This window comes from Tamandua tetradactyla, chromosome 4 (genome assembly GCF_023851605.1).
Source record: "Tamandua tetradactyla isolate mTamTet1 chromosome 4, mTamTet1.pri, whole genome shotgun sequence".
Lineage (NCBI taxonomy): Eukaryota > Metazoa > Chordata > Mammalia > Pilosa > Myrmecophagidae > Tamandua > Tamandua tetradactyla.
This window is the reverse complement of record NC_135330.1, coordinates 103,710,149-103,737,083: the sequence shown is the minus strand read 5'-3', so window position 1 is coordinate 103,737,083 and position 26,935 is coordinate 103,710,149. Positions and strand designations below refer to the sequence as shown.

General features: G+C 38.9%; 1 protein-coding gene and 1 pseudogene across 1 annotated transcript in view; both read right to left on the bottom strand.

Annotated features, from left to right (window-relative positions):
* Positions 1-4,140: 4,140 nt before the first annotated feature.
* Positions 4,141-26,935, bottom strand: part of LOC143681247 (uncharacterized) — a 53,426-nt gene continuing 30,631 nt past the window's right edge. Inside the window, 6 exon segments of the mRNA XM_077158099.1 lie at positions 4,141-7,553; positions 7,555-8,568; positions 9,017-9,099; positions 9,598-9,693; positions 10,470-10,596; positions 12,240-12,325. Coding sequence (XP_077014214.1) covers positions 7,380-7,553; positions 7,555-8,568; positions 9,017-9,099; positions 9,598-9,693; positions 10,470-10,596; positions 12,240-12,251 — 1,506 coding nt within the window. The 5' untranslated portion in view covers positions 12,252-12,325 and the 3' untranslated portion in view covers positions 4,141-7,379.
* LOC143680453 (eukaryotic translation initiation factor 4B pseudogene) lies at positions 12,332-25,267 on the bottom strand (annotated as a pseudogene).

Sequence of the window (26,935 nt, the reverse complement as noted above, 5' to 3'; positions counted from 1 at the left end):
AAGCTGCTGGATTGATAGAACGGTAGAATGGCCTTTTGAAAACTCAATTACGGTGCCAACTAGGTGGCAAAAACTTGAAAGGCTGGGGTAATGTTCTCCAGGAAGCTGTGTATGCTCTGAATCAGCGTCCACTGTATGGTGCTGTTTCTCCCATAGCCAGGATCCATGGGTCAAGGAACCAAGGGGTGGAAATGGGTGTGGTGCCACTCACTATTACTCCTAGTGATCCACTAGGAAAATTTTTCTTCCTGTCCCTGCTACCATGAGTTCTGCTGGTCTACAGGTTTTAGTTCCAAAACGGGGTGTGCTTTCTCCAGGAGAAACAACAGTGATACCACTGAACTGGAAGTTATGATTGCCACCTGGCCACTTTGGGCTACTTATGCCTCTGGATCAACACACCAAGAAGGGGATTACATTATTGTCTGGGGTAACTGACCCTGACTATCAGAAGGAAGTAGGACTGCAACTACATAATGGAGGTAAAGAAGAGTTTTCTTGGAATATAGGAGATCCCCTGGGGCGTCTATTAGTACTACCATGCCCTGTGATTAAAATCAATGGAAAACTGCAACACAATCCAGGCAGGACCACTAATGGCTCTGAGACTTCAGGAATGAAGGTTTGGGTCACCCCACCAGGCAAAGAACCACGGCCAGCTGAAGTGCTTGCTGAGGTGAAAGGGAACATGGAATGGGTAGTGGAAGAAGGTAGTGATAAATATGAACTTCGACCACGTGATCAGTTACAGAAACGAGGACTGTAATGCTGTTTTGTTTGTGTTATACTATTTAAGTTGTAAGATATCAAGTTTAAGAATTAATGTTGCCCAAGGATTTGCACGCTATTCTGGAGAGATTTAATGTGTTTCCAGTTATATGCAGGACAGTTGAGTATTGTCAGGTAAAAGAAAAAAATGTGTGCTTGTTTTCATTTGGAAATTAAGTATGGTCTAAGGTGATGTATATATATATATATTTATATATATATATATATGTGCCAAGTTGACAAGGGGTGGACTGTCATGGTTAGGGACAGGTGTCAACTTGGCCAAGTTGTGGTACCTGTCCATCTGATTGGGCAAGCGCTGGCCTGTCTGTTGCAATGAGGACATTTCATAGGATTAGGTCATGATCACGTCAGCTACATCCACAGCTGATTCCATTTGTAATCAGCCAAAGGGGAGTGTCTTCTGCAATTAGTGATGCTAAATCCAATCATGGGAAGCCTTTTAAGGAGGACTCAGAGGAGACAGGTTGCATTCCTGCTTTGGCTGGCGAGCCTCTCCTGTGGAGTTCATCCAGGCCATCCATTGGAGTCATCGGCTTCGCAGCCTGCCCTGTGGATTTTGGACTCTGCGTTCCTACGGTCACGTGAGACACTTTTATAAATTTTATATTTGCAAGTGTTCCCTGTTGATTCTGTTTCTCTAGAGAACCCTAACTAATACAGGTGGGTCTCGATTTGTTTCTGGAGTCCTATAAAAGAGGAAACTTTTGGAGAATGAAGAGATTCAGAGAGCAGAGCAGAACAACATAGCCCTGAGAAGCAGAGTACACCAGCCAGCGACCTTTGGAAATGAAGAAGGAAAATGTCTCCTGGGGAGCTTCATGAAACAGGAAGCTAGAAGAAGAAGCTAGCAGATGATGCTGTGTTCACCGTGTACCCTTCCAGATGAGAGAGTAACCCTGACCGTGTTCACCATGTGCCTTTCCAGATGAGAGAAAAACCGTGACCCTGTTCGCCATGTGCCTTCTCACTTGAGAGAAAAACCCTGAACTTCATCAGCCTTCTTGAACCCAGACATCCTTCCCTGGATGCCTTTGATTGGACATTCCAATAGATTGGTTTTAATTGGGACATTTTCTTGGCCTTAGAACTGTAAGCTAGCAACTTATTACATTCCCCTTTTTAAAAGTCATTCAATTTCTGGTATATTGTGTTCCAGCAGCTAGCAAACTAGAACAGGTATACAACACCTCTGTCAGCTGGTGTGGTAGTTAGGTTCAGGTGTTGACTTGGCCAAATAGGCCCATTGTTCTATTTCTATGGACTTAGGTCATTGGCGTGGGAAATTCATCTATGGCTGATTTTATCTGCAGTGAGCTAGAGGGAGTGCTTCCTCAATAAGTGAGGTTGAGGTTTAATTTAATTAGCTGGATGCTTAAAAGAGAAAGGTCAGAAGAGAGCTCAGCAGCAGAGCATATCTCATCTCAGCACTCACAACTCAGCCCAGATGTTTGGAGGTGCAGAAAAGAATCACCCCACAGAAGGCTGTGGAACCCAGAAACCAGGAGAGGTCAGCTGACGTCACCATGTGGCTTCCATGTAACAGAAAGCCTTACATGAAAGCTAGCCGTCTTTTCTCTGAAGAACTATAAAATTTTAACTAAGCAAATCCCCTTATTAAAAGTCAATCCTTCCCTGCTGTGTTGCATTCTGGCAGCTTTAGCAAACTAAAACAGCTGTGTAGTCATGTGGTTTGCATCTGCTGATCTCTTGCACCTGAGCTCCGTTACGTTCAGCCTTTGTTACTGTGGGGATTCCTCACTTTGTTTCAATGAGGGTGGCTTTCATCTCTTGGCTTTCCCCAGGTTCTGGCTAACTTAACATCTCACGGCAATGTCTGCTGGACTACAAGCATCTGTAAACATCTGTGTCTGTTCTTCAAGTGATGGCATCTGGGTGAGCTCTGATCTAAAGTTTATATTGACTCTCTTTGTGTAGGCTTTGAGGGTTCTGTCATTTCCGACTCTGTCCAAAATGTTTTCTCTTTTAAACGATCCCAGTAAACTAATCAAGATCCACCCAGAATGGATGAATCATATCCCCACCTAATCAAAAGATCACACCCCAACTGGCCATCCCACATCTCCATGGAGATCATCTAGTTTCACACTCCAGTACACTATAGGATTAAAAGAAATGTTGTGCCCACACGATTAGATCAGGATAAAAACAAGGCTTATCTGGGTACATAAATACTTTCAAACTGGCACACCCACCTTGGTTAAGTGGGGTAATCCAGCTGATGGTATGCCCTGTTTCACAGATCAAACTGCAAAACTGATAGCTGATGGAATCCATTGGGGCACAGTGGGAATCTGTTCCAAGAACAACCAATTTTTGATTGACACTGGATGAAGGTGTTCTGTCCAATATGTTGAACTCCATGTGATGGTCATGGCAGTTCAGGCTACAACAGTCTGCTACATATTCAGGGAGTCACTGGCTTGTATAACTTATCTATATTGTCCAGTGACTGACAACTCAACTGGATTATAAGCTCCTCCATGTGAGCACAGGGACTATAGTAACAGTGAAGCAGAAAGATGAAATTGTTACCATTGTTGACACCCATTGCAAATGACTATTTGAAGAATACACAGAATTTCTATGCTGACCAACCATGTAACCAACAAATGGCTATGATTGTGCACAGGATCCACCACACAACAGGACATAGAAGCCCAGCTCAGATGCAAGAATTGGCCAAATCATGACTCACTCTAGAAGAGACAGAGGCCAGAGGCAGAACAGTCATGTGACTCCTGACAATTAGCTTAGGTGACATCATGGTGTGACGGGCCATATCAGGTAGGGATTAACCCTTGCATAAAAGTAGCAGCCACTCAGAATGCTATCCCTAGACCTGGGTTCCAATGGTGTCTCACCAGTAGAGATAAAGATCCTAGATATAGGACAGCAGCTCACATTCAGCATGTGGATGCTGGGACACCTGTTGCAGCCTTGAAGAAACACAGGCTATGATAACTGACATACAATACTCCAATCAGATCAAAATATCTCATTTACAAGTCATGTGGCCCAACAATAGGTGTCTTCCATTAAATAATGGCCTTTAATGCTCCCTATAATCTTCACGCAAATGGGGCAACAGAATATTGGAATGACTCACTCAAGTAATAAGTACACAATGTCCAAAAGTAAGAACTTACTGAGTAGTACAACTCTGTAATTGCAGCTACTGGGTATCGAAGGCTGCATTCCAGTAGAAGGGAAACATGATAACAAGTCATATGGAACAAAGAACTGTGGGACTTTATTGCAAAAAGTTCACAGATGCAGCCCAGCATTAACTCCTAGGAAAGACAACTTATGGTGTTCTGTTGGTTTGTGGGGGAAGTGAAAGGATTACCAAAAGTTCTCAGGTCTTCCTGAGGACAGAAACCCCTATCATATACTGCATTCTCTGTAATAACAGCCCTTACCCAGCCTGTACCCAATGACAGAGTAACATCAAATGGAAATGATAAATTCAGTGCTTGCCCATATGCCCAGGAAGTAACATGTTTGCATGAGGGGTTGATAAAGCTGTCCATCAAATACGGGCCTATTGCAATACCAGAAGGCCCTTCTTTCTGTGAATTGAAATCCAGAGGACCCTGACTTATGGACATCCCACCAGATGTTCTGTACTGATTCACTAATGAGTAAGCCAAGCTGAAGCCATCTGGCATCCTTTGGGCAGAAGCCACTGTTTCCCTTGCGTGAACGAAATGATATACCACTTCTTGCTGTAAAAGTGCCCAGTGGGCTGAACTGAGAGTGATCCTAATAATCCTGGGACACTTGGATACTTAGATCCAAGTGTACCTATCATGTACCTATCAATGGCCTAGCAGTGTGATCAGGTTTGTGGACAGAATGTGACTAGAGAATTAAACACTTTCTAGTGTAACAAAAGGACTTTGGAACAATTGGTGGTGTGAAAAGAAACCTTTGATGTTACTCATATTTATGTATATGGCAAAAGTCCTATTACAGTATCTGTGGAATGACATAGCCAATAATGGATACACCAAAGTACTTTTCACATCAAAAAATAAAATGAGGCTTGAGATCCTGGTGGGTGAGAGGGTGAGGACAATCCCTTCCAGGAGAATGAGGATAATGGATGTAATCTCAGTGACATCCATAAAATAGCTGAATTTCCCATGACAGCTTCTACTACAGGGTGGATCCAAACCTGAACTGGAAATTCAAATTCTAACACCATGAAATTATGGGCCCAGTAAAATAGATTCTCTCTCTCAATAAATTTCTAGTATACAGAAATCAAATTTATCTTTTACTTTAGGCCATGTGACATTCCTAAAATTGGTAATGGCCTCTAGTTTTCTTTTTCAAACTTAATAGTGGTTTCTATATATCTGTTATCTGCAAACAAGTTTCCTATTTTTAGCCCCAAGCTTTTTGCTTTTTTACTCTAACTTAATACACTATACGATTCCATTCCTATGTCTTTATATTACAGAAATTACGAGAAAAAACATTTCCTTGGTTTCTAGGGCAAAACAATCAGTTTTTCAGTATTTCATAAAATACCAGATGTGCTGGCATGAAAGAATTATGTTCCCTAGAAAAGCCATGTTTTAATCCTGATCCATCTCAGGGAAACAGCTTTTTCTTTTAATCCCTATTCAGCACCATGTGTTGGAAACTTGATTCGATTTTCTCCATGGAGATGTGGCTTACCTAGTTGTGGGTACTGATACTTTGATTAGATGGAGAGGTAACTCCACCCATTCCAGGTGGGTCTTGATTAGTTTACTGGAATCTTTAAAAGAAGCATTTGGAAAAAAGCTTGACAGCAGAGACCCACGAGAAACAGAAGAGCCCATGCAGCCAGAGACATTTGGAGATGAAGGAATACGCCCCCAGGAGAGCTTCATGAAACTAGAAGCCTGGAGAGAAGGGTAGCAGGTGTCACCTTGTTCACCATGTGCCTTTCCAGCTCAGAGAGAAACCCTAAACTACACTGACTTTTCTTGAGTGAAGGTAACCTCTTGTTGGTGCCTTAATTTGGACATTTCTAGAGCCCTGCTTTAATTTGGACATTTTCACAGCTTTACAACCGTAAATTTGCAACTTATTAAATTCCCCTTTTAAAAAGCATTCCATTTCTGGTATATCACATTCTGGCAGCTTGTAAACCAGAACATGAGATGAGAATAGAAATACTTCTAGTGTTCCTAATTTTGTTACAAATGCATTCACTATTTAATATTTTAGAATTATGAAATTAGCTGGAAATTTTTCATATATGCATGCTCTGGATAACTTTTTAAAAATTAATGTCAAGGACTGGATTTCCACATTTGGACCATCAAAATGGCTTTGCCTGATAGATTTTGGGGTATATTACTTCTTTGATTATTAAGATAACTATTTCAGTGTACCCAGACTGATACTCCTAATTAGCCTTTAGTAACGGGAAACATGAACTGTCTGGATATATTCTTGACTCAATGAACTACTGTGTGCAGAAAGCCCTCACCCAATCATAAATACTGTTACTCAGATGAAGTACTGTTTCTTCTAAGATCAGAAGCAAAGCAAACATAACCGTTCCTACCCTTTTTATCACTGATGTAAAAAATGTTCATCACTGGTACATTAAAGACAACCACATATACATATTCATTTATTCCAGGAAATTCACAAATCAGACTTCATATTCTCCTATATTGAAACATAAGATTTCAACCACTAATCTTTAACTCAGCCACCAGATATCCAATAATTTGCCCAATCCTTCAAAGAAAACAATGTTCCTTAGAGACACAGTAATTGCTATTCAGTAATTACTCATACACAGTAATTACAGACCTAATGATTCATTCTTGTGGAGCCCACACATTTTATTTAATGGGTTAGTTACAAATTAAGGCACATTCATGTTGAGTACACAGAATTCCTCACATGTAATTACTGTGGCTTACTTAGCAGACTGATAAAATGAGGACTTCTCACTTTCATTAGATTTATCCTGTAGCTTCTTTCATATGGTAATTTCCCAGCCCAACTACTAAGGATTTTGCTACAAAGATGACAGTCATATGGATTCTTCCCTGTATAAGTTCTCTTATAATAAATGAAACATACTGACAAAGAAAGACATTGCCATATTGTTACATGGTGGTTTTCAGCATGTGAGTTCTCTGGTGTGTTTAAAGTTTAGTGCAATGGCTAAAACCTCTTCAATATTCAAATTATATAGTGTGAGTCTCTCATCTATTTAAAGTCAGAATATTGACTGAGGGTTTCCCCAAACTGATAATATTCATAGGCTTCCTCTCAAGTTCGAATAATTTCATATCATCTTAAATTAGAAAAATGAAGGTGTTCCCATAGAGACAACATTCTTATGGCTTCTGTCCACTGCACACTGCCTCATGTTTACTGAAGGCAGAACTATGAGTGAAAACTTTCCCACACAGATGATATTCATGGGGTTTCCCTCAAGTTTCAGTCCTCTCATGTTGTCTGAGGATATGACATTGACTGAAGGCCTTCCCACATGCATGGCATTCACAATGTTTCTCTCCAGGTGTGTTCTCTCATGTTATCTAAGATTAATATACTACTGATGCTTTTCCCACAAGATGGCATTCATAGGGTTCATCTGTGCATTCACTTACATTTTCTAAAATGGTATCGACTGAAGGACTTCCCATATAGATGGCATTCATAGAGTTTCTCTCAAGTGTGAGTTCTCTCATGTCGTTTAAGGGTAGAACAATTAATGAAGGCTTTCCCACACGTATGACATTCATAGGGTTTCTCTCCAGTGTGTATTCTCTCATGTTGCCTAAGATGAGAACACTGACTGAAGGCTTTACCACATGTATGGCATTCATAGGGTTTCTCACCAGTGTGAGTTCTCTCATGTATTTTGAGGGCAGAACAGTAAATGAAGGCTTTCCCACATGTTCGACATTCATAGTGTTTCTCTCCAGTGTGGGTTCTGTCATGTTGTCTAAGATGAGAACATCGACTAAATGCTTTACCACATTTATGGCATTCATAGGGTTTCTCTCCAGTGTGAGTTCTCTCATGTTTTCTAAGGGAAGAACAATAACTGAAGGCTTTTCCACATGTATGACATTCATAGGGTTTCTCTCCAGTGTGTGTTCTCTCATGTTCTCTAACATTCTGGTAATGACTGAATGCTTTACCACATGTATGACATTCATACGGTTTCTCTCCAGTGTGACTTCTCATATGTTTTTGAAGATGAGAATATTGAGTGAAGGCTTTTTCACATTGCTGACACACATAGGGTTTCTCCCCAGTGTGAGTTCTCTCATGCTGCTGACGATAAAAATACTGAGTGAAGGCTTTCCCACAGTGATGACATTCATAGGGTTTCTCTCCAGTATGAGTTCTCTCATGTTGTCTGAGGCCATAATAACGAATGAAGGCTTTCCCACATGTATGGCATTTGTAGGGTTTCTCTCCAGTGTGTGTTCTCTCATGTCGTCTAACACTCTGAGAGTGACTGAATGCTTTACCACATATATGGCATTCATAGTGTTTCTCTCCGGTGTGACTCTGATGGCATTCATATGATTTACTTCTAGCATGAACCTGCTTATGTTGATTACAAGATGACTGGTCACTGAGGACTTTTCGAAGTAATTTGCTTAAATACGGTTTCTTTCTCATGGGATTTAATGCACGGCGAGTCCCTGCGGATCTGAGAGTAGAATCTTCATGCAAATCCTTACAATGAAAGGCATTCTTTTGGGTGTGTGATATCTGCTGTGAGGAATTAGATGAGAGACTGTCAAGCATTTGTCCATATACATACATTTCTTCATTTCCCTACAAATAAATTCGCCAATAATCCTTCACTGAAAGTCTCCAATGAAAATCTTTCCCATTTCAATTTCATATACATATTATTCACCTTCATGCATGGAAATTTTCTCTAATAAGCCATTCAATTGCAGAGCTATCCAATAAATTTTGAATTTCATGATATTTCAAAGTTTATGCACATGAACCATGTTTATGCAATCATCTTTCATAAGAATTCAGAGTTTTGCATTCAGTTTAATATTCCCTAAATTCAAACTATCAAAGATTTTTGCTGAATTAATTTTTAACTCCAACATTCATTACAGCTAGGTGACTGTACTCAATTCCTCATTTATTCAATCCCCAGATTTTCAGTTAGAAAACTAAGATTCACACCAATGAAGCTTACCAATGACATGATGTCAGAATTGTCCTTTCTGTAGGTAAGTTGCATTACTATCATTTCTTGCTTTTTACATGCAATTTTCCTGCCTAGAATTATTTGGGTAAAAAATAATACAATGTTAGAGCATAATTAAGGAAATAAAAACATTGGAAATTACAAAATACCTGTCAATACATTTCAAATACTGACTGATACTTGGATGAGAAAGAATATCAAATTTAAGAATACTCTAGGCAGAAGAAAACATTATAGGGCATTAAAAACCAGAAAAATTTTAAAGATTGAAATATAACAAACATAAAAAGAAGTTGGGATATAAGGGAGGTGAAAGAGTAAGACCAGGAAAATTTAAATTGAATTCCAACAGTACATGAATATCCCCTTCCCCAAAGTCAGACATACTTGAATTGAGAGTGATAAGTTTATACAAAATGAGCACATATGAAGACAATTTCCCCAATATCCTCACTTACATTTCATAAATCATACCTAACTTAAGGAAATCTGATATTCATATTTCCAAGGACCCACTCACTTATGCAAGATGCCCTTCAACTACTGATGCATAGGTTCCTAGAACACACCTGGACTCTGATTTCGGAGAAATTTCATTCCTTCTCTCCACCCTGTCTCTCCTTGTGCCAGTTGGGGAAACACATATGATTTCCGAACCTGATATCCTGTTTATAGGAGAAAAGATACTTGGAATTTGAAATAATTATTGACACTGCATTATCAAGTCCATGATAGGTTACTAAAGAGATAAGCATTAAAGGTCAACAAGCAAAAGTACTTTGAAAATAGAACACTGACAATATTTCAACAGCAAAGGGTAACTTTTGACCATTTTTCTCACAGTGAAGACTTCTAGTTGTTGCTGCCCATGCAAAAATTTGAACAGAGACTACAGAATCCTCCATATTCTAAATAAGGAGAAATTCTATGCTTCCAGTTGATTATCATTTTAAAAAATAATTGATTAAGCCTAATCTCCATGAAAACACTCTGAATTCTACGTGGAAAATGATACATGTGGTAGGTTCTGAAGCCTCAGCATAGCCCTTAGAGCAGAATAATTACTTCAAAATGTATAGTCCCTTATTTATCTATTCAAACATCATTAACTCCCTAGCACTAGAAGAGTTAAAGATTGAGACTCAATAAAGACATTAAGTTGTGGTCAAGAAGTTTAAATTTTATGAGGGTGAACTGGATGTAAGTAAAATGTTAGAAAATATATTTTATTTAGGTGGTTGAATTTGTTATAAAATAATTTGTGTACTGGTATAAAATATAAAAATATAAGGAATATAAAAAGCTGACCTAGGTCCTTAAAATAAAGATATAGACGATGATATATGACAGATAAGATGGATACACAAGTAGATGACAGACAGCTAGATTAGACAGATGACTGATAGGCATATACTGTGATTGATACATTTCAGAGACTTACCCACTGAGACCAGATGATTGATATTTTCCAGCATCACTTCTCTGAACAGCTTTCTCTGGGATGTGTCTAGCAATGCCCACTCTTCCTGGGTGAAATCTACAGCTACATCTTTGAAGGTTATTAAGACCTAACATATTACAAAAATTTGTATTCACACAAAGCTATCCTTAACAAAGTACTGGATGTGATGCGCAAAATAACAGCACTAAGGAAGCAGAGACAGTGCACATAAAGCTAACAACATCTTTGAAGTTCCAATGAGATCAATCTCAATGCTTATTTGCTGTATGCCTTTCAGATACACTCACAGAAACTTAAGACATTCTGAATACATACAATTTCATTATAAAACAAAATCACATGACATGGGGTGTGACACATACCTGAAAATTTCCCAAAAGACTTGTAATCATGATTTCCTGATGCTGATTATAATACTTGCTCTAGAGCATCCATAACTAAAACAACCTATCAACCAATTTCAGGTAAATCTACAGACCCATCATAAGGCAAGAAATATCTGATGTTTAAAAAATGACTAGGGTTGAATTTTTCCCATATATGGATGACCTCACTATCTTCTCATGTAAAATTGTTTAACATTATATTAATATATTTGAACAGATCCAATGTGCTAATGTGTGAAGCGCTTTCAATGTAAATTCAATTCACTGGTCTGTTATTAATGTGTCATGGGAAATTGAAGCAATGTGCAGAATTCTACAGAACGGAACTGGTTTCATACATAATTCTGGATTAGTACCTGCTGCTTCCCTTAATTTTATATAACTCAGATGTTTGTGAAAATGTTAAATACAGTTGGTGCAGGATCAAGTCAGGGACCACTGTGACGCTTGTACTGAAAGATGGCCCTGGTCTAACCATTCCTGTGGTAAAAGACCACCCATTCTCAACATTTTCTGGGGCCTACAACAGCAGTTTTTGTTGTCCCTCTTATATCTTCATCTCATCTGTCTGTTCAAGAATAAAAGAAGCCAGTTCCTTACTTCTGTTCTCTTCAAATCTTATAAATTTTTCAGGGCCATAAATTTTATCCAACATAAGGGGACAAAAGTTCTTAGAGACTGCATCCATTTATAACATTTAAATAAAGGTGAGTCACAAAAATTGAGGGGAAATTAGCAACAATATTTGTAAGGAAAATTTTAGTTTTCCTTTTTTGAATATTTCAAAACATGAAAATATATACTATCAAAATTTTAAGAAAATCAAATTGGGGAAAACAAATAATTCCTCATTTCCTTTTATGTCCTAACTTTCTCTTGAGCTCTGGTCAAAAATGCATAGTCTTCTACCCCATCACGTGTAAAGCTGAATTGACCACAGGCACCCGTTGAACTATCAGCTTCCACAATGACTGTTAACTTCTGCTCTTACTCATCGCTATTACCTATGTTCACTGCATGTCTAAGCCAATTTCAGGCACGGACATATCTATGAGTCATATATGAGTGCATTATTTCTCCAATGAGTCAAGAGTTGAGTAAGAAAAATAAAACATCTCTCATTTCTTTAGAGAATACACAATCCTAATGGAGATTGGAACAAATTATTGTAATATTGGGAAGGCAATTATTCATTGATGGGTCCCAAATTTACCATAATTATTCTAGAATCTGGATAAACTAAACTAAAGCTCCGATTCTTGAACAACTCATAAATGGACTCAGAATAGTCATAACAATAGCAGAAATCTCCCTATCAGCTGGCAACAGTGGTGTAACTTCAGCTGAAGAATTCCCTACTTACCCATGGTTGCATTGTCAATAGCTCAGCTGACAACTGTTTTCCTTTGGATTTTCACTCACAACCACACAAGCAGTAGGTGAGCAAAGCTGAGAAAAGAGATAGAAACCTTCAGACTCAAGTCCTGACCATAATTCCTAGACTCACCTATCATGAATCCCAAACCTTTACCTGGGAGGAAACATAGTCCAATCAACAGAAACATGAAATGCATTCCAAGAAAAATAGGGAGTGGTTTCACCTCTCCCTGGGTCAAGACATAGGTGGTCCTGGCTTCTCTAGCAAATAATGAAAAGATAAATGCCTTCATTTTACACATAAGGACATGAAAATCACTGAAATGTATGAAGTAATTATCCCACAGTGCTCAGAGACTTTTAATTCCTTCCCCTGATTCCAAAACATAGGACTTCCTGACCCATGATTCATATAGAATTAGGTCTCCACCATAAGAGAAAGCCATCTGGAATTCTCAGATATAATTATGCTTGGTTGATACAACAGCTGAACTCTCCCTCCCTCCCTGTTCTAACCTACACCTGTCCTTCTTGGTGCATCTGCACTAAATCATCTCGGTTCTTTCACAAGTGATGTTTACAATGTAATACCATCAGTAATAAGTTCTAGATCTCACCCCAATCGATTTGGATATCAACCAAGAAACTTATATTTACGGGGTAGATCTATTCAAGTTCTTGATCAATTTGAAGGATCAATGACTCCCATCATGCAAATCTAATCACGAAAATCCCCTGCATCAGAAAACAGCACAAGTAGATGGGTCATAATGTCATTGCCATGTCCCACAATCATCAATATTAGGAGGCTTAGAAGATACATAAGGAGGCTCAGAAGATACAGAGTGATGAGATTTGGGAGAAAATCTATTTGCTTACTTTGATATTTCTGTGAACGGGCAACTGGATGTCACAGGTGATGATGATATATTAATCATCATCACCTGTGACATCCTAAATTTCATTATTTATATATGTGAACTGATGTGTATAATGTAAACGCTCCTCTAAAACATCATTAATAATTACACACATTTCATGGACAAATAATGTTAATGTGTCATAAAGAGGTAGGATTACTTATTCATTTTTACATAAAGTCACGGGGAAAAATGGTTTATTAAATATAACTGGAGAATTACATAGTTCTTTTTTTAACTTTAAAGATCAGATTTATTTGGAGAAAACAAAAAAACACCACAACCCAAAGGATGGGGATTTTACATCTCAAGATATCTCCCAGGTATTAAGTCTACAGATAACAAATCATTTTCATAAAAGATATTTTTATACAAATTCTACATGTATTCAGGACCTGGACTTAAATCAATAACTGTTTCTGTTTTAACAGAGGGGAGGAGAGTAGGGGACTAGGAAAGAACAGTTTTGGATACAACTATTGGAAGAAGAGTAGACATAAAGAGGGCAAACCCTACCTTTTCATCATCTACAGCAAATAGTTAAAACACAAACCAAAAACCTTTCACCCTTGGCTTTCTCTTTCTAAAAGCTCACTTCCTAGCTAGTAGCCAGTCCATGCCAATAATTTTAAAAATTCACTTGGAATACCTTTTATGTCCACTGGGTAAATGATTCATTATGTCCACTGCTGCAGCACATGCGAACCAACACCCTACATGGCTGGACAGGGTATAACCTAGGACTTATGTGAGAAAGGACTGCAAACAAGAGACCAACGTGTCATTTTTTCTGCAGGTACCAATACTGCCCATGATGGGAAGGACACCATCTACCAAGCCGACCCCTGTAAGAGGTGCACACAAAAGCAAGGAAGTTATGCATTTTGTTGCAAGAGAAACCAGGACCTTGTTAGATAGTTTTCTCCATCATTTATTCTCTCAAGGGAAGCTTAAAAAAAGAACAAAACAAAACCACATATACTCACTGGTTCTAGGCCACATTGTAAACCCAAACTGTGGGATTTCAGTAGAGAGAGGAGGAAACTAATAAAAAAATGAAGTAAAAATAAACCAATCAAGGTTGGAAGAAATGCCCCCAATTTAACTGTCCCTATTTTTCCACCCTTATTCACTACCCGAGACCATTAATTCTGGAGTTTCCTGACCCATAAAAGGGGTCAAAGAAGCAGGAGCAGAAACAGGTGGAGGGAAGGAAAGTAAAGACTTCAAGGAGCTAATTTGCTTGAGAAAAGCAGTGATTCTTCAACTGACAGCTCCCAGTGGCTGAGATACAAAATATCTAAGAGATTAGGTATGTGACTTAAATAGAAGCAGTTTGTGGGAAGTAATAGTAAAAAGTATGAGAAACATAGGACAATGATAATGAGACTTAATTCTTAAAGCTTTAAGGTTTCAAATGAATGTGAATATATAGGATAGTGTTTACAAAGAGCAAAATCAGGACACACAAAAGATCTAGGAAATCCCACGACCCTTAAGTGCTTCCTGCTCTAGGAAGTAACCATATATGTTTATTGGAGAGCACACCATTTCCCTATTATCTGGTGCAAATAATCCATCATCTCCCAAAGCTTTTCAAATCATGTCTTTCCCATTTATTTTGGTCACAAAGTAGTCCTATTCTCCCATGGCCTGTGGACTCACTCCCAACTACCCCCCTGGGGGGGGGGTGTAAAAATGAAGCAATTCCCCCTAAGTTGGCCCTAAAGCTCAGAATTAAATTAAGAAGAGGGGCTGGCAACCTCCTGGAGACTAAAATGACCTCAGAGACTATTTAACCTATCTTTCCAAGGATGGAAAACTTATTTATATAATGTTTCAGAATTCATATATGCCACAATAGGATAGTAAGAATTAAAAGGTAGAATTCTCACACTCTTTCTTAAACCTGCCCTACTGTCCAACCAGATTCCAGACACTGAATCACTGTCATCACCATTTCTGCTAAATGGAGGTCCCTAGGTACTGATCACACAGGTAACAGCATGCTGTCATAAAAACACACAACTTTCCCTTTAAAAGCTGTGTGTTTCTTTCTCTCTGGCTACACTGGCAATACTCCAGTTAGTTCAATACTTTATAGGCTGCAGGAGCATGCAAAAGAATTTCATTTCATTAAAAAAAAAAAGTTAAGAAAAGTCTCCAGGGGATGGTGTGTTTTATTTTGTCTTGTCTGGATAGAGGTTTGATTTGCTCTCAAATGTTCCAGGATGGAGTGAGACTAGGAGAAAGCATAGGATGTAGAGGTTTATCCAGTGTATTCCTCCCCCTCGTTTTCATCTTCACCATCAACTGACAGAACAGCATACTTGCTTGCAGAACTGAACTTAGAGGCTGGATATTCTTCAGTTTTCTTTGGCTCAGGTGCAGATCTAGAGTCTTGATCCTTCTTGCCATCTTTCCTATCAGACTCCTTCCAGTGGTCTTTGCTCTGTCCATCTCCTGGACCACGGATGGAGTTCCCACTGTGGCCTTTTGGGACGCATGCCCCATCTACTTCGTTTTCATCTTTTCTTGCTGGTCCTTCCTCAGATGGTTGAGCTGAAGGTACTTTTTCCACAGCTACTTGTAGGAGATTGCTGCTCTGTGTCTGAACTCTGAGATCGAGCAGGAGGATTAGAACTTAGAACTTTGCTTCACCCAAGTATTCTCCTTTGGTGGAGGGACTGGCATTACCTTTAGAGGCTGATCAGATTTGGGAGGCTTAGAAGTTGGAGAATGACAGTCTTCTTCCTTACTGTTTCATTTTCCAGAGATTTCTTGCTTTCTCTCCTTCGTGCATTTCTGCCAGATGTGGTGGAAGTGCCGGTCTGCGATGACTCACTTCCTGTCCTTGATGGTTCCAGTTCCTGAGTTTCATCACTCCACCAACTTGGGTGTCTTTCCTGAGGCCGTCGTTCTAGTTTTGGTTCATCCAGCTGATGCAATTTCTCCTGTTCCTTTTGTAGCTGTTCTTCTACTGCCTGTTCTCTAGCAGCTGTGTCAACAGGCTTTGCCCCTCCAAAGATGGATGCTGCTCGACTGGACTGGGAAGTGCTAGCAGAGGAATCATCTTCCTTAGGAGTACTCCGAGGCTTTAGATTCAGTTTGGGTCTTTGGGGGGGGGGGCAACTCTGTCATCATGCCTATAATCATCTCAAGAGTAATCATCTCTGGAGCTCCAAAGCCGATCATCCTGTTTGTCATATCAGTCTTCATAGCGGTCCCCGCCTCCTCTGTAGTCATCATCCCTGCGGTACCCACCACCAACTTCTCTTCTGCCGCTGCCTATCCTGGAGTCATAACCTCTATCATAGTCTCTGCTGCCTCGGTCATCATAGCGATCCCAGCCCCTATATCTATCCATATCTCGGCGTGGGCTGTCACGATAACTGTCACGATATCCATCACAATACCGGTCTGAATCATAATGATCATGATACTTGTCTCAAAAGCTATCATCACCTCTTCTAGGTAGGTAGTCATCAAAGCTGGCTGTGGCAGGACAGACCCTCCAGTCTGTATGTTTTGTCGGAATCTCGATTTCTATCATGGCCAAAAAAATGATCGTCTCTGTCTTTATCCTGTGCTTGATCAGCAACGTCCACTCGAATTCTCCTGTTACCTAGAGACTCTTTGTTGAGGCTCAGGGCACTGAACAGGGAATCCAGGTCCTCAAACTCGGCATAACCAAAACCTTTCAACCTCTCTGGATTGCTGGGTTCATGTGATAAACGCACTGCACTGATACTTAATCCTCTAAAGATTTCCTTAATGGAATCTTCTGTCACACATAGGGCAGGTTCCCTAGAAAAGCAGTGTAGGGAAGAGATTTGGGAAGACGGCTCCAGTCAATATTGGGTTCCCGAGCAGCCTGTGGAGCAGTGGGAAGGATGGAACAGTCAATTGGAGGTGCTCTATAAACATCGTCATCATTACTGTGCCATGTGGTTGAAACATCTTCTTCCAGGTCATCTGTTTCATCAGCCCAGTTGACTGGTTTGGGACCATATGTGCTTCCTCCACCAGGACCCCCATCCTCAGCCGGGAAGTCTGTTAGGGAGATAGTCTTCCCCTTCTTCTTCTTCTTTTTTTTGCTGAGACCGCCATGTTGGGAGAGGGAGAGAGAATGCAAAGGAGAATTACATAGTCCTTAAAAGTGTAATCCGGGCGGGCCACGATGGCTCAGCAGGCAGAGTTCTCGCCTGCCATGCCAGAGGACCCAGGTTTGATTTCCGGTGCCTGCCCATGTAAAAAAAAAAAAAAAAGAAAAAAGTGTAATCCTCATGTTAACCCTGATGATAAAGGTCAATTTACTTCACGTATTTCCTGAGAATATTTCTAAAGTTGCTTTAAGTATTTACCCCACCAATAAATAAACTTTTGCGCATTTACCACATCTGCCCACATGGAAGGTGATTCTAAACTACCTGCCTTGTCCGTTATTGCATCTGACCTCGCACATAACTAAGCTATTGTTTTAGGGCAAAATATAGTCATTACGCCTAGAGCTTTCAGATATATCTTGATAACCGAATCATTCTTCCAAATTCTACAATCATTTCTGGTCCCATAGTTTTAATCTCACTCACATTTCTTTCAGCAAATAGGATTAAACTCATAATAATCAGATGAATTATGTAACCTGACAAATCACCTCAGTTCAGAAACAAAATCTACAATTACTGCTGCATCCACATAAATTAGCTATTCTTTCTCTCACACTGAAGGGGCAAGTTAACCCTGATTTAAATCCTGTCTTTCCTGTTCTCGTCAGAAACCATAATGGTAATTAAAATTGAAATCTTTACCGGTAATCTCTCCTCTTATTACAATCAAACCCCTCATTACTTAAACTCATTTCCTCACTTATTTTGAAGCAAACTGCTCCTGTAAAATTTCCTCTCATGTCTGATATCCTGTTCCTCCTGTCATAGGCAAACTGTATGACCACTTTCACCCTTTCCTCACACTGCTTCAAATGATGACTTCCCAACATCACTAAAAATCTTTTGAAATAAATCATGCTACCAGTTCCAACGAGCTCCCCATAAATGAATCCAGTTTGTGGTTTTCAGTGTATAAACTAGAACGAAAAAAGCAAGGACATAACCTTCTTTTGATAACTTTCTTTTTCCTAGAATTCTCTGACATCTCAGTTCCCTGAGTGTAGTCAAGGTATTCTAGTCACTCCTTCTTGTATTCTGCCTGGTAGTCCTCAAACAATACCAGAACCTCTAAAGACTGAATCCTGTTCTCTTCTCTTTCCATGTTCTAAAGTTGAAGTAACTGGGGAGGTAAAAAGAAATCATATAATAATAAAATTTAAATATTTTAAGACAACTATTTTGATAGAACAATATATGGAAATTGACTATGAATAAAATGGAAATGGGTAAAAGACACCTCACATCTCACTGAACCCAAAATTAAGAGAGGGCATTGAGTTCAAGTCAATTATGAGGCAAGCTGCACAGAACAATACAACTTTGCTTTCCTCTGAAAGTTCTGAACTACTCACCTTTCTTATTAGAGAATTCACCTTCTGTTTGTATTCCATTTGTACAGAGATAAATATTTAACAAATCTAATGACTGAAACATAAAAGGGAACAAGCCCTGGTTGCAGATACCAAACCTGATCAGGGTTTCAGTCTATGGGACAGATCATGTTCATCTTGACAGGATTTACAAGTTAAGTTAAAATTAAATTCTCATACAATGTTGATTTTAAGCACTAATTAATTACTAAATAGTTTGTAATTGATTCTTTATAACAAAAAATATACAAAGTCCTAGAAATACAAAAGGGAACTAGATGTTCTGGGTTCATTCGGACAAAGAGCCAAAATTCTGTGAAGGAAGACTAGGATTAAAAATAAAGGAAAGGTGATGAAATATGAAAACTTGTGATGAACATAAATGTGACAAAAATGAAACCGGTTACTGAGGTGGAATATAAGGAAGGGAAGTGGTGGGGCAGAGGCCATATAATATTTGCTAGGACTTGTTAAACATGTTTACAAACTCTCCCAAGATATAGTGAGAAGTTCATTTCATAAGTCTGTTTTTCAGAAGTATATATTAAAATTTAAGTACTACATACTTAAGTTTTCTAAGAATTTGAATTTATGTTTGAGTGAAAATAATGGAGTCACTTTATTAATTCACTAATTTCATTAGATTTTAAATCTAAATATGGTTGCAAATATCACTAGAAGAATTACATAAGCCTAGGCTGATATATAAACCTATGCTGATGTACTTTTTAAAATAATTTTCCTTTTATCAGAAAACAGGCAGTTGTTTTCTTGTGACTGTTTAAATAGATAAAGTAAAATTTCCCATAGTGTATTGCATACACTAAAGAAATGGACCTCAAAAGCCACCTGCAAACTGAAATCTCCTGGGAGTTTCAGAAACCATCAATGTGGAGGATCAGAACTGGGACATATCAGGCAAAGATTGTTTACAAATAGTCCTAAATTTGCTCAAGAGCTAAACGAAAACATGGACAAGAATGAAAGCAAATCAGGAAAAAAAAAAAAAAAACAGATGAACTCAAAGAGTATACCAATGGAGAGATGGAAATTATAAACGCCAAACAGACATTAACAATGCAGTGATAAAATAAAAATATCCCCAGAGAGCTTCCAAAAGAGACCAGAGTGATTGTGGGAAGATGGTGGAGTAAGAAGCTCCAGGAATCAGTTCCTCCATTAAGGAAACTACCAAACGGACAGGAGCTATTAGAATCAATTAATTTGAAACTCTGGAGTCTATTGACACCTTGTGCAGCATCCAGCGAAGAGCAGGAGGAAGAAATTGGTAAATTATAATTGTAATAAATACCTTTGAGTTTCACCCTTCCTTCAGTAGCTACCTTCCTCCTTACCCTAGCCTCATGGCAGGCAGCCACAGGGAATGGAGGTTGGGCTCCTGTGCAGCCTGCTGGTACCATGGTGGGATAAAACGCTTCGTTAATCCTCAAACTCTGAGGGTGTGTGGTCTGATTACATATATCAGATCGCTGTGGGTCAGGCTCTAAGGGTGACCATGGTTCCAACCCGATTTGGGCAAATCCTCAGAGGAATCTTAAAGACAGTAACCTTCCTCAAAACAGAAAATAGTTAAAGGGCTGCATTAACCAAGCAAGTGCTGAAACAAGAAAACACAGCTTCAAAAGCCATAGGAGATACTCCTGGCCCAGTTGCTGGTCCCACACCCCTACCTCCACCCCCTCCACAATGTAGAGTACAGTTGACCTGCACTCCCATTGTAGGTTCCAGGCTCTGTTCTACAGGGAGACATGGATTGTTTTTTGCTATTTGTGAGATGTCTTCCACTGACTTTGGTATTAGAATGACGCTGGCCTCACAGAATGAGCTGGGAAAAGTTACTTATTCCTCAAATTTGGAGGGTTTTGAGCATTATAGATATTAGTTTTTCTTAGAATATTTAGGAAAATAAATGAGTGAAGCCATATGATGCAGGATTTCCCTTTTTGTACAAGATTTATTTCTTTATTAGAAACTTGCAGGTTTCCTACAATCATATATTAGATTCAGGATTCCCATATACTACCCTATTATTAACACCTTGTATTGGTGTAGAACACTTGTTAGAAGTAGATGTTAGCACTTTTTTATAAGTGAACTATTAAATACAGTCTATGATTTTTAACCTTGGGTTCACTGCGTAGTACAGTTCCATGGACTTTTTTTTTTTTTTTTTTTTTTTTAACGTGGGCAGGCACCAGGAATTGAACCTGGGTCTCTGACATGGCAGCTGAGAACTCTGTCTGCTGAGCCATGTGGCCTGCCCAGTTCCATGGACTTGAAAAAAGAATTGTCACCATATATATAATCTAACATTTTGTCCTTTTAATTATATTCATATATTTATATTCCTATCTATTTATTTTCATATATGTATCTATATATATATATTTCAGTGTTGTTTGTTGCATTCACAATGCACTACTATAACCACCATTCATCATGAAAACATTTCCATCATTCCAAATGATGAACCCTGTAAATTTTAAACCTTAACTTCCCATTCCCTATCACTACCCCTTCCCATGGTAACGTATACTCTTGATTATGACTCCATGAGTTTGCTTATTCTCATCGTTTCAAATCTGTAAGATAATATAATATTTGTCCTTTTTTGTCCGGATAATTAATTTCCCTCAACATATCTTCAGAGTTCATTCTTGTTGACACATGTAACAGAACTGACTTAATATTTAGCCTGCCAAATCATGAATATGGAATGTCCTTCCATTTCTTTCAATCTTGGATTTCTTTTAGCAATATCTTATAGCTTTCTTTATACATATCCTTTACATCTTTGGCTGGATTTATTCCTTTAATTGCCATTGCTAGTGGATTTTTTTTTCTTGATTTCTTTGTCCAATTGTTCACTGCTTGTGCATAAAAACACCATTGATTCTTGGGTGTGAATGCAACAACACTGAAATATATATATATATAGATAGATATATATATGAAAATAAATATATAGATAGGAATATAAATATATATATGAATATAATTAAAAAGACAAAAATGTTAGATTATATATATGGTAACAATTCTTTTTTCAAGTCCATGGAACTGGGCATGGAACTGGGCATGGAACTGGGTGTTGATATGGTACCCCATCACTGTGCTGAATCCATTCATAACCTTTAGGAGCTTTCGTAGGAATGTTTCAGAAATTTCTGTACATAGAATTATATCAAATACAAACAGGGAAAGTCTTGCTTCTTCATTACCAATTTGAATATCTTCTATTTTTCTTGCCTAAAACTGTTCTGGAAAGAACTCCAAGTCCAGTGTGGAAAAACGAGCATCCTTCTTCCTGATCTTAGAAGGAAAGCTTTCAGTCTTTCACTACTAAGTAAGATGTTAGCTGTGGGCTTTTTATATATGCCCTTTATCCTCCTGGAACTTTTCTTCTTAGAAGTGTTCTATGTGTTTATCATGAAGGGGAGCTAGATTTTGTCTAATGACTTTTCTGCATCAACTGGGATTATCATGTGTTTCTTTTCCCCCTCATGAGGTTAATATGTGGTGTACTACGCTGATTTCTTTATATTGAATCTACCTTCCATACAAGAGATAAATCCCACCTGATCACAGTGTTTAATTCTTTTAATACCCTACTGGATTCTGTTTGCAAGTATTTTGTTGATGATTTTTCATCTCAATTCATGAGATATTGATCTGTAGTTCTCCTATCTAATGATATCTTTTATTGGCTTTAGTATAATATGATGGCGATCTTTCGCTTATAGAATGAATTAGGGATTGTTCCCTTCTCTTCAGTAGTTTTGGAAGAGTATGAACAGAACTGGAGTTGTCTTGGAATGTTTGATACAACTCCTCTGTGAAACCATCTGCTCCTGGGCTCATCTATGTGGGCGGTTATTAATTACTGATCCAATCTCTTTACTACTAATTGGTTTGTTGAGATCATCTATTAATTCTTGGATCAGTGGAAGTAGTTTGTGTGTTTCTAAAACACACGTCTATTTCATCTTGGCTATCTCATTGGCATACAGTTCTTCATAATATTACTATTACAGTGCTTTTTATTTCATTGGAGTCAGCAGTAAAGTTTCCCTTTTCATTTATGCTATTTGTTGTTTGTATTCACTCTATTTTTTCACCAGGTAAGCTAAATATTTGTCTATTTTATTGACCTTTTCAAAGAACAAACTTTTGGTTTGTTGATTCTCTGTATTGTTTTTTGTTCCCTATTTCATTCATCAATCTCATGTTCATTATTTCCTTCCTTCTGCTCCCTTCGTGTTTCTTCTGCTAGTTCTTCCAGTTTTGAGGTTAGATCTCTGACTATAAGTCTTTCTCCATTTCACTGTAAGCCCAAAAGAGCTATAAATTTCCTTTCAGCACTGCTTTTGCTGTATACCATATATTTTAGTATGTACTATATTCATTTTCATCAGCCTCAAGATATTTCCTAATTTTCCCTTCAACACTTTGGTTGTTTAAAAGTATACTGTTTAATTTCCAAATATTTGTGAGATTTACACCCTCCTGTTATTGATTTCTACTTTCCTTCTATTGTGGTCAGAGAATATAAATTGTATGACTTTAATTTATTGAGATTTTCTTTAAGTTTACATACTGTCTGTCCTGGTTAATGATCCAAGTACACCATAGAAAAATATACATCTGTTGTTGAGTGTAGTGTTCTATACATCTTGTTATGTCTAGTTTGTTTAGAGGATTTTTCAAGTCTTGTACTTCCTTGTTGATCTGCTTACATGTTTTAGGCATTGTTGTAAGGGGTGTCATTAAAGTCTCTGAACCAAACTGATCTACAGATTCAATGCAATACCAATCTTTGCAACAGCTGCAATTTGACTGCTACTCTACAGTTTTCTGACAGAGAGCTCTGTGAGATGCCATTACATTCAGTACAATTTCTGTGATTATAAGCCTTTGATAATTGTGTCTGTGTTTAGTCTCTCAGGTTGTCACGTGACAAACTGGCAACATATATGTTCCCAGTATATGCACAGGGGTTACTCTGCTCCTCCTGGAAAGAGGACAAGGGATCCCTACTGGGAGTATTGGTTGGCTACTTTCTTAGCCAGTGAAGGGTATGGGAGGGCACCAAAAGTTCTTACTATTCTGAAGTTGCATTTTCCTTGACTGAAAGTGTTCCCTGTTACTGTCAAATTTAAGTCTTTTCTGGAGCTTTGAGAAAGATGGTTCTGTCAGCTGTTTGTGGTATAAAACATCTTTGGGGAGAATGGAGCCCAAGAACAGCTCCCTCCAACCCTTGATAACGCTAAAAAGTCTGTTTCTCTTCAATATTTGACAGACTGATTGATTAGTATGTGTCTTAGGGAAGGCCTATTTGGATTTATTCTCTTTGGAGTTCGTTGGGCTTCTTTGATTTGCATATTTTATGTCCTTTGTAAAGGTTGGGAAGTTTTTCCTTATTATGTCTTCAACTAATCTTCCTAGTCCTTTACTCTTCTCTTCTCCTTCCAGGACACCAATCTTTAATTTATATGCTTTGTTTTGTCCGTGATTTCCCTGAGAGCCAATTCAAATTTTTCCATCTTTTTTCCTGTTTGCTGTTTTGAGTGTTTGAAATTAGTTGTCCTGTACTCTAGTTCACTTATTCTTTCTTCTGCCTCTTCAAATCTGCTGTTGTGTATCTCTAGTATATTTTTTATTTGGTCTATAGCATCTTTAATCTCTGTGGTATCTGCCATTTTTCTATTTATTCTTCCAAATTGCTCTTTATGCTGTTCTAATGTCTTCCTGATCTCCTTTATGTCATTAGCCATCCATTTATTTTATTTAGTAGAGTTATATGAACATCTCCAATTAGTTGTTCCAAAGTCCGTGTTTCCTCCAATGTTTTAATCTGGTTGTTAGGTTGGGCTATATCTTTATGCATCATGATATGCTTAGTCATCTTCTCCTGTCTTTGTAGCATATAAAATGATTGGTTTACTTCGAAAGCTGATTTCCTTCAGTAGTAGGCTTGTACTTGCTGGATGGATGTGGAGCAGAATGTGGGATGCAGGGCAGGGCACATCAGTGGTGATGCACCGAGGTCAAGTCAGTGCATGAATGTGTGGGTGCCTGGCAGCAGGGAGGACATGGCTGTGCGAATGAACGGGTCTGGGGTGTGGGATGGGCCCAGTGTGTGCCAGTCTACAGGGAAGGGCACCTGTGTGTGCATGAGCAGAACTCAGGGATAATGGGCCAGGTTGTGCCTGCATGGGATGGGAGTGGGTATGTCTTGGCTGCACAGCTCAGCACTTGCTCAGAGCTGGGGAACATGACTGGGGGCGATGCAAGTGCACGGATTTGGGAGGGCCATAAACTGATGTACACATGTGCAGACCTCCGGGAGAGGTGGGGCGGGATTGCACAACTCTATGGGCTGGGGTGCAGGTGTAGCCTTTATATACTGGCAACCACCTGCAGGGCTGCGGCAGGGAGGGGCAGGGAGGGCTCGTAAGGGGTGTGGCTGGACTGTTCTTGCACAGGAGAGGTGAGTAGGTCTGGGACAGGTATGCGTGGGCTTGGTGTGGGCATGTGGAGTGGGTATGCATGGGGTGGAGGTGGTGGCGCAGGGGTCCCTGGAGCATGGGGAGGGAAGGCATGTGATGGCATTCAGATATGTGCGGTATGGGGTGAGTTGTGGGTAGTGGGGCTGCAACATTCAAGAAGGGGTAGCACATTCAAGGAATTCACCTTGGCTTAATTCCTAGTCCCTGTCTCCCCATCCATGCACTCCTGAGGGCTCTGGACTTCAGTTTGGAACGTATTGTGTTGGGTTGTTTGTACCTGCTGGATGGTCTCCCATTTTCTGCATCTCAGTTCTTCAGCTTTTGCAACCAGGCCTGCCTATGTGGTGTAGAAGACCTTCTCAGGTCACTTACACCCTGCAATCACCATCCTAGTCACATTCTCATCCCTTCTGTAGCTCTTCCTTGGAGTCGGGGTGAACTCAACCTATCCTATTCCACCATCTTCCCAGAACTTGTAATAAATGAATATTGTTTTTGTTTTTGAGTGAAAACAATTTTGATAAAATAGAAAAGGAAACACATTGAAATCATCTAATAGGCTTCTAAGGATCATGGGACAAAAATATACTTTCTATACATATTTATAAGATAAATGAAATCCTGATGAAAATTCACTGTCACTGCTGTTATTATGTTTTAAATCATTTTGAACCCGAAACTAAAGCATGAAAATATACAGTAACATTGTAATATGTTTCCATTGAATGTAACAAAGTCATTACGCCAAAACTAAATGTCAACAAATGTGGGATGAGTATGGATTCTTTGCAGAAGTAAACAAAAAATCTTCATACACATTATGGTGGCAAAATCATGGCTATTTACTTAGGTTGGATTATATGATGGGAAAATACAACTTTTTAAAAATGAAGAGAGACAAACTAGTGCTAGAAAAAATGTGGAGAAATAGATGTACTTATTCACTACATGTAGGGAAGCTGAGAGGCACAGCCCCTCTGGAGACAGTGTGGTGGTTCAACAGGAGGCTAGGGCTGGGGATGTAATAAATATTCTGCAACCCCACTGCTAGGTGTATAGCTGGAGGAACTGAAAGTGATGACACAAATGAACATTTGCACACTGGTAGTTATAGCGGCAGTGTTCAATTCACAATGGAGGGAGATGGCCTAAGGGTACAATGACCAAAGAACTGAAGGGGGAACTATGGTGTATTTATACAATGAACTTCTGAGTCGCTGCAAGAAAAAAAAGTTGTCAGGCACGCAACTAGGAGAATGAATCTTGAGAACAGTATGTTGAATGAAATGTCAGCAACAAAAAAGATAAATACCATCATGACTCACTCATATGGACTAACTATAATATAAAAACTTGGTGAACTGAAGTCAAGAGCATGGGTTATCAGGTTGGAGCTTATTGCAAAGGGTCCCAGATTTTAAGCTCTTACAGCAGTCCTATCTATTCTAGAGTTATAACTGCTACTTCTAAATTCTGAGATACTAAGCTGTTTGTATATAACCTGGTTGTTTCCAGAAACTTTGGGTATTTATAGTGACACCTGAGACAAGAAGCTGGAGCTCTGAAGCTACTGAAAGTCAGCATTACCCCCCACAGTAACTGTTTAAAAAGTTGAGAAAATGATCACACTTTGATAAGAGATATGAATGAACCTGATCTGGATAGGACTAAGATAAATCAGAATACAGGTAAA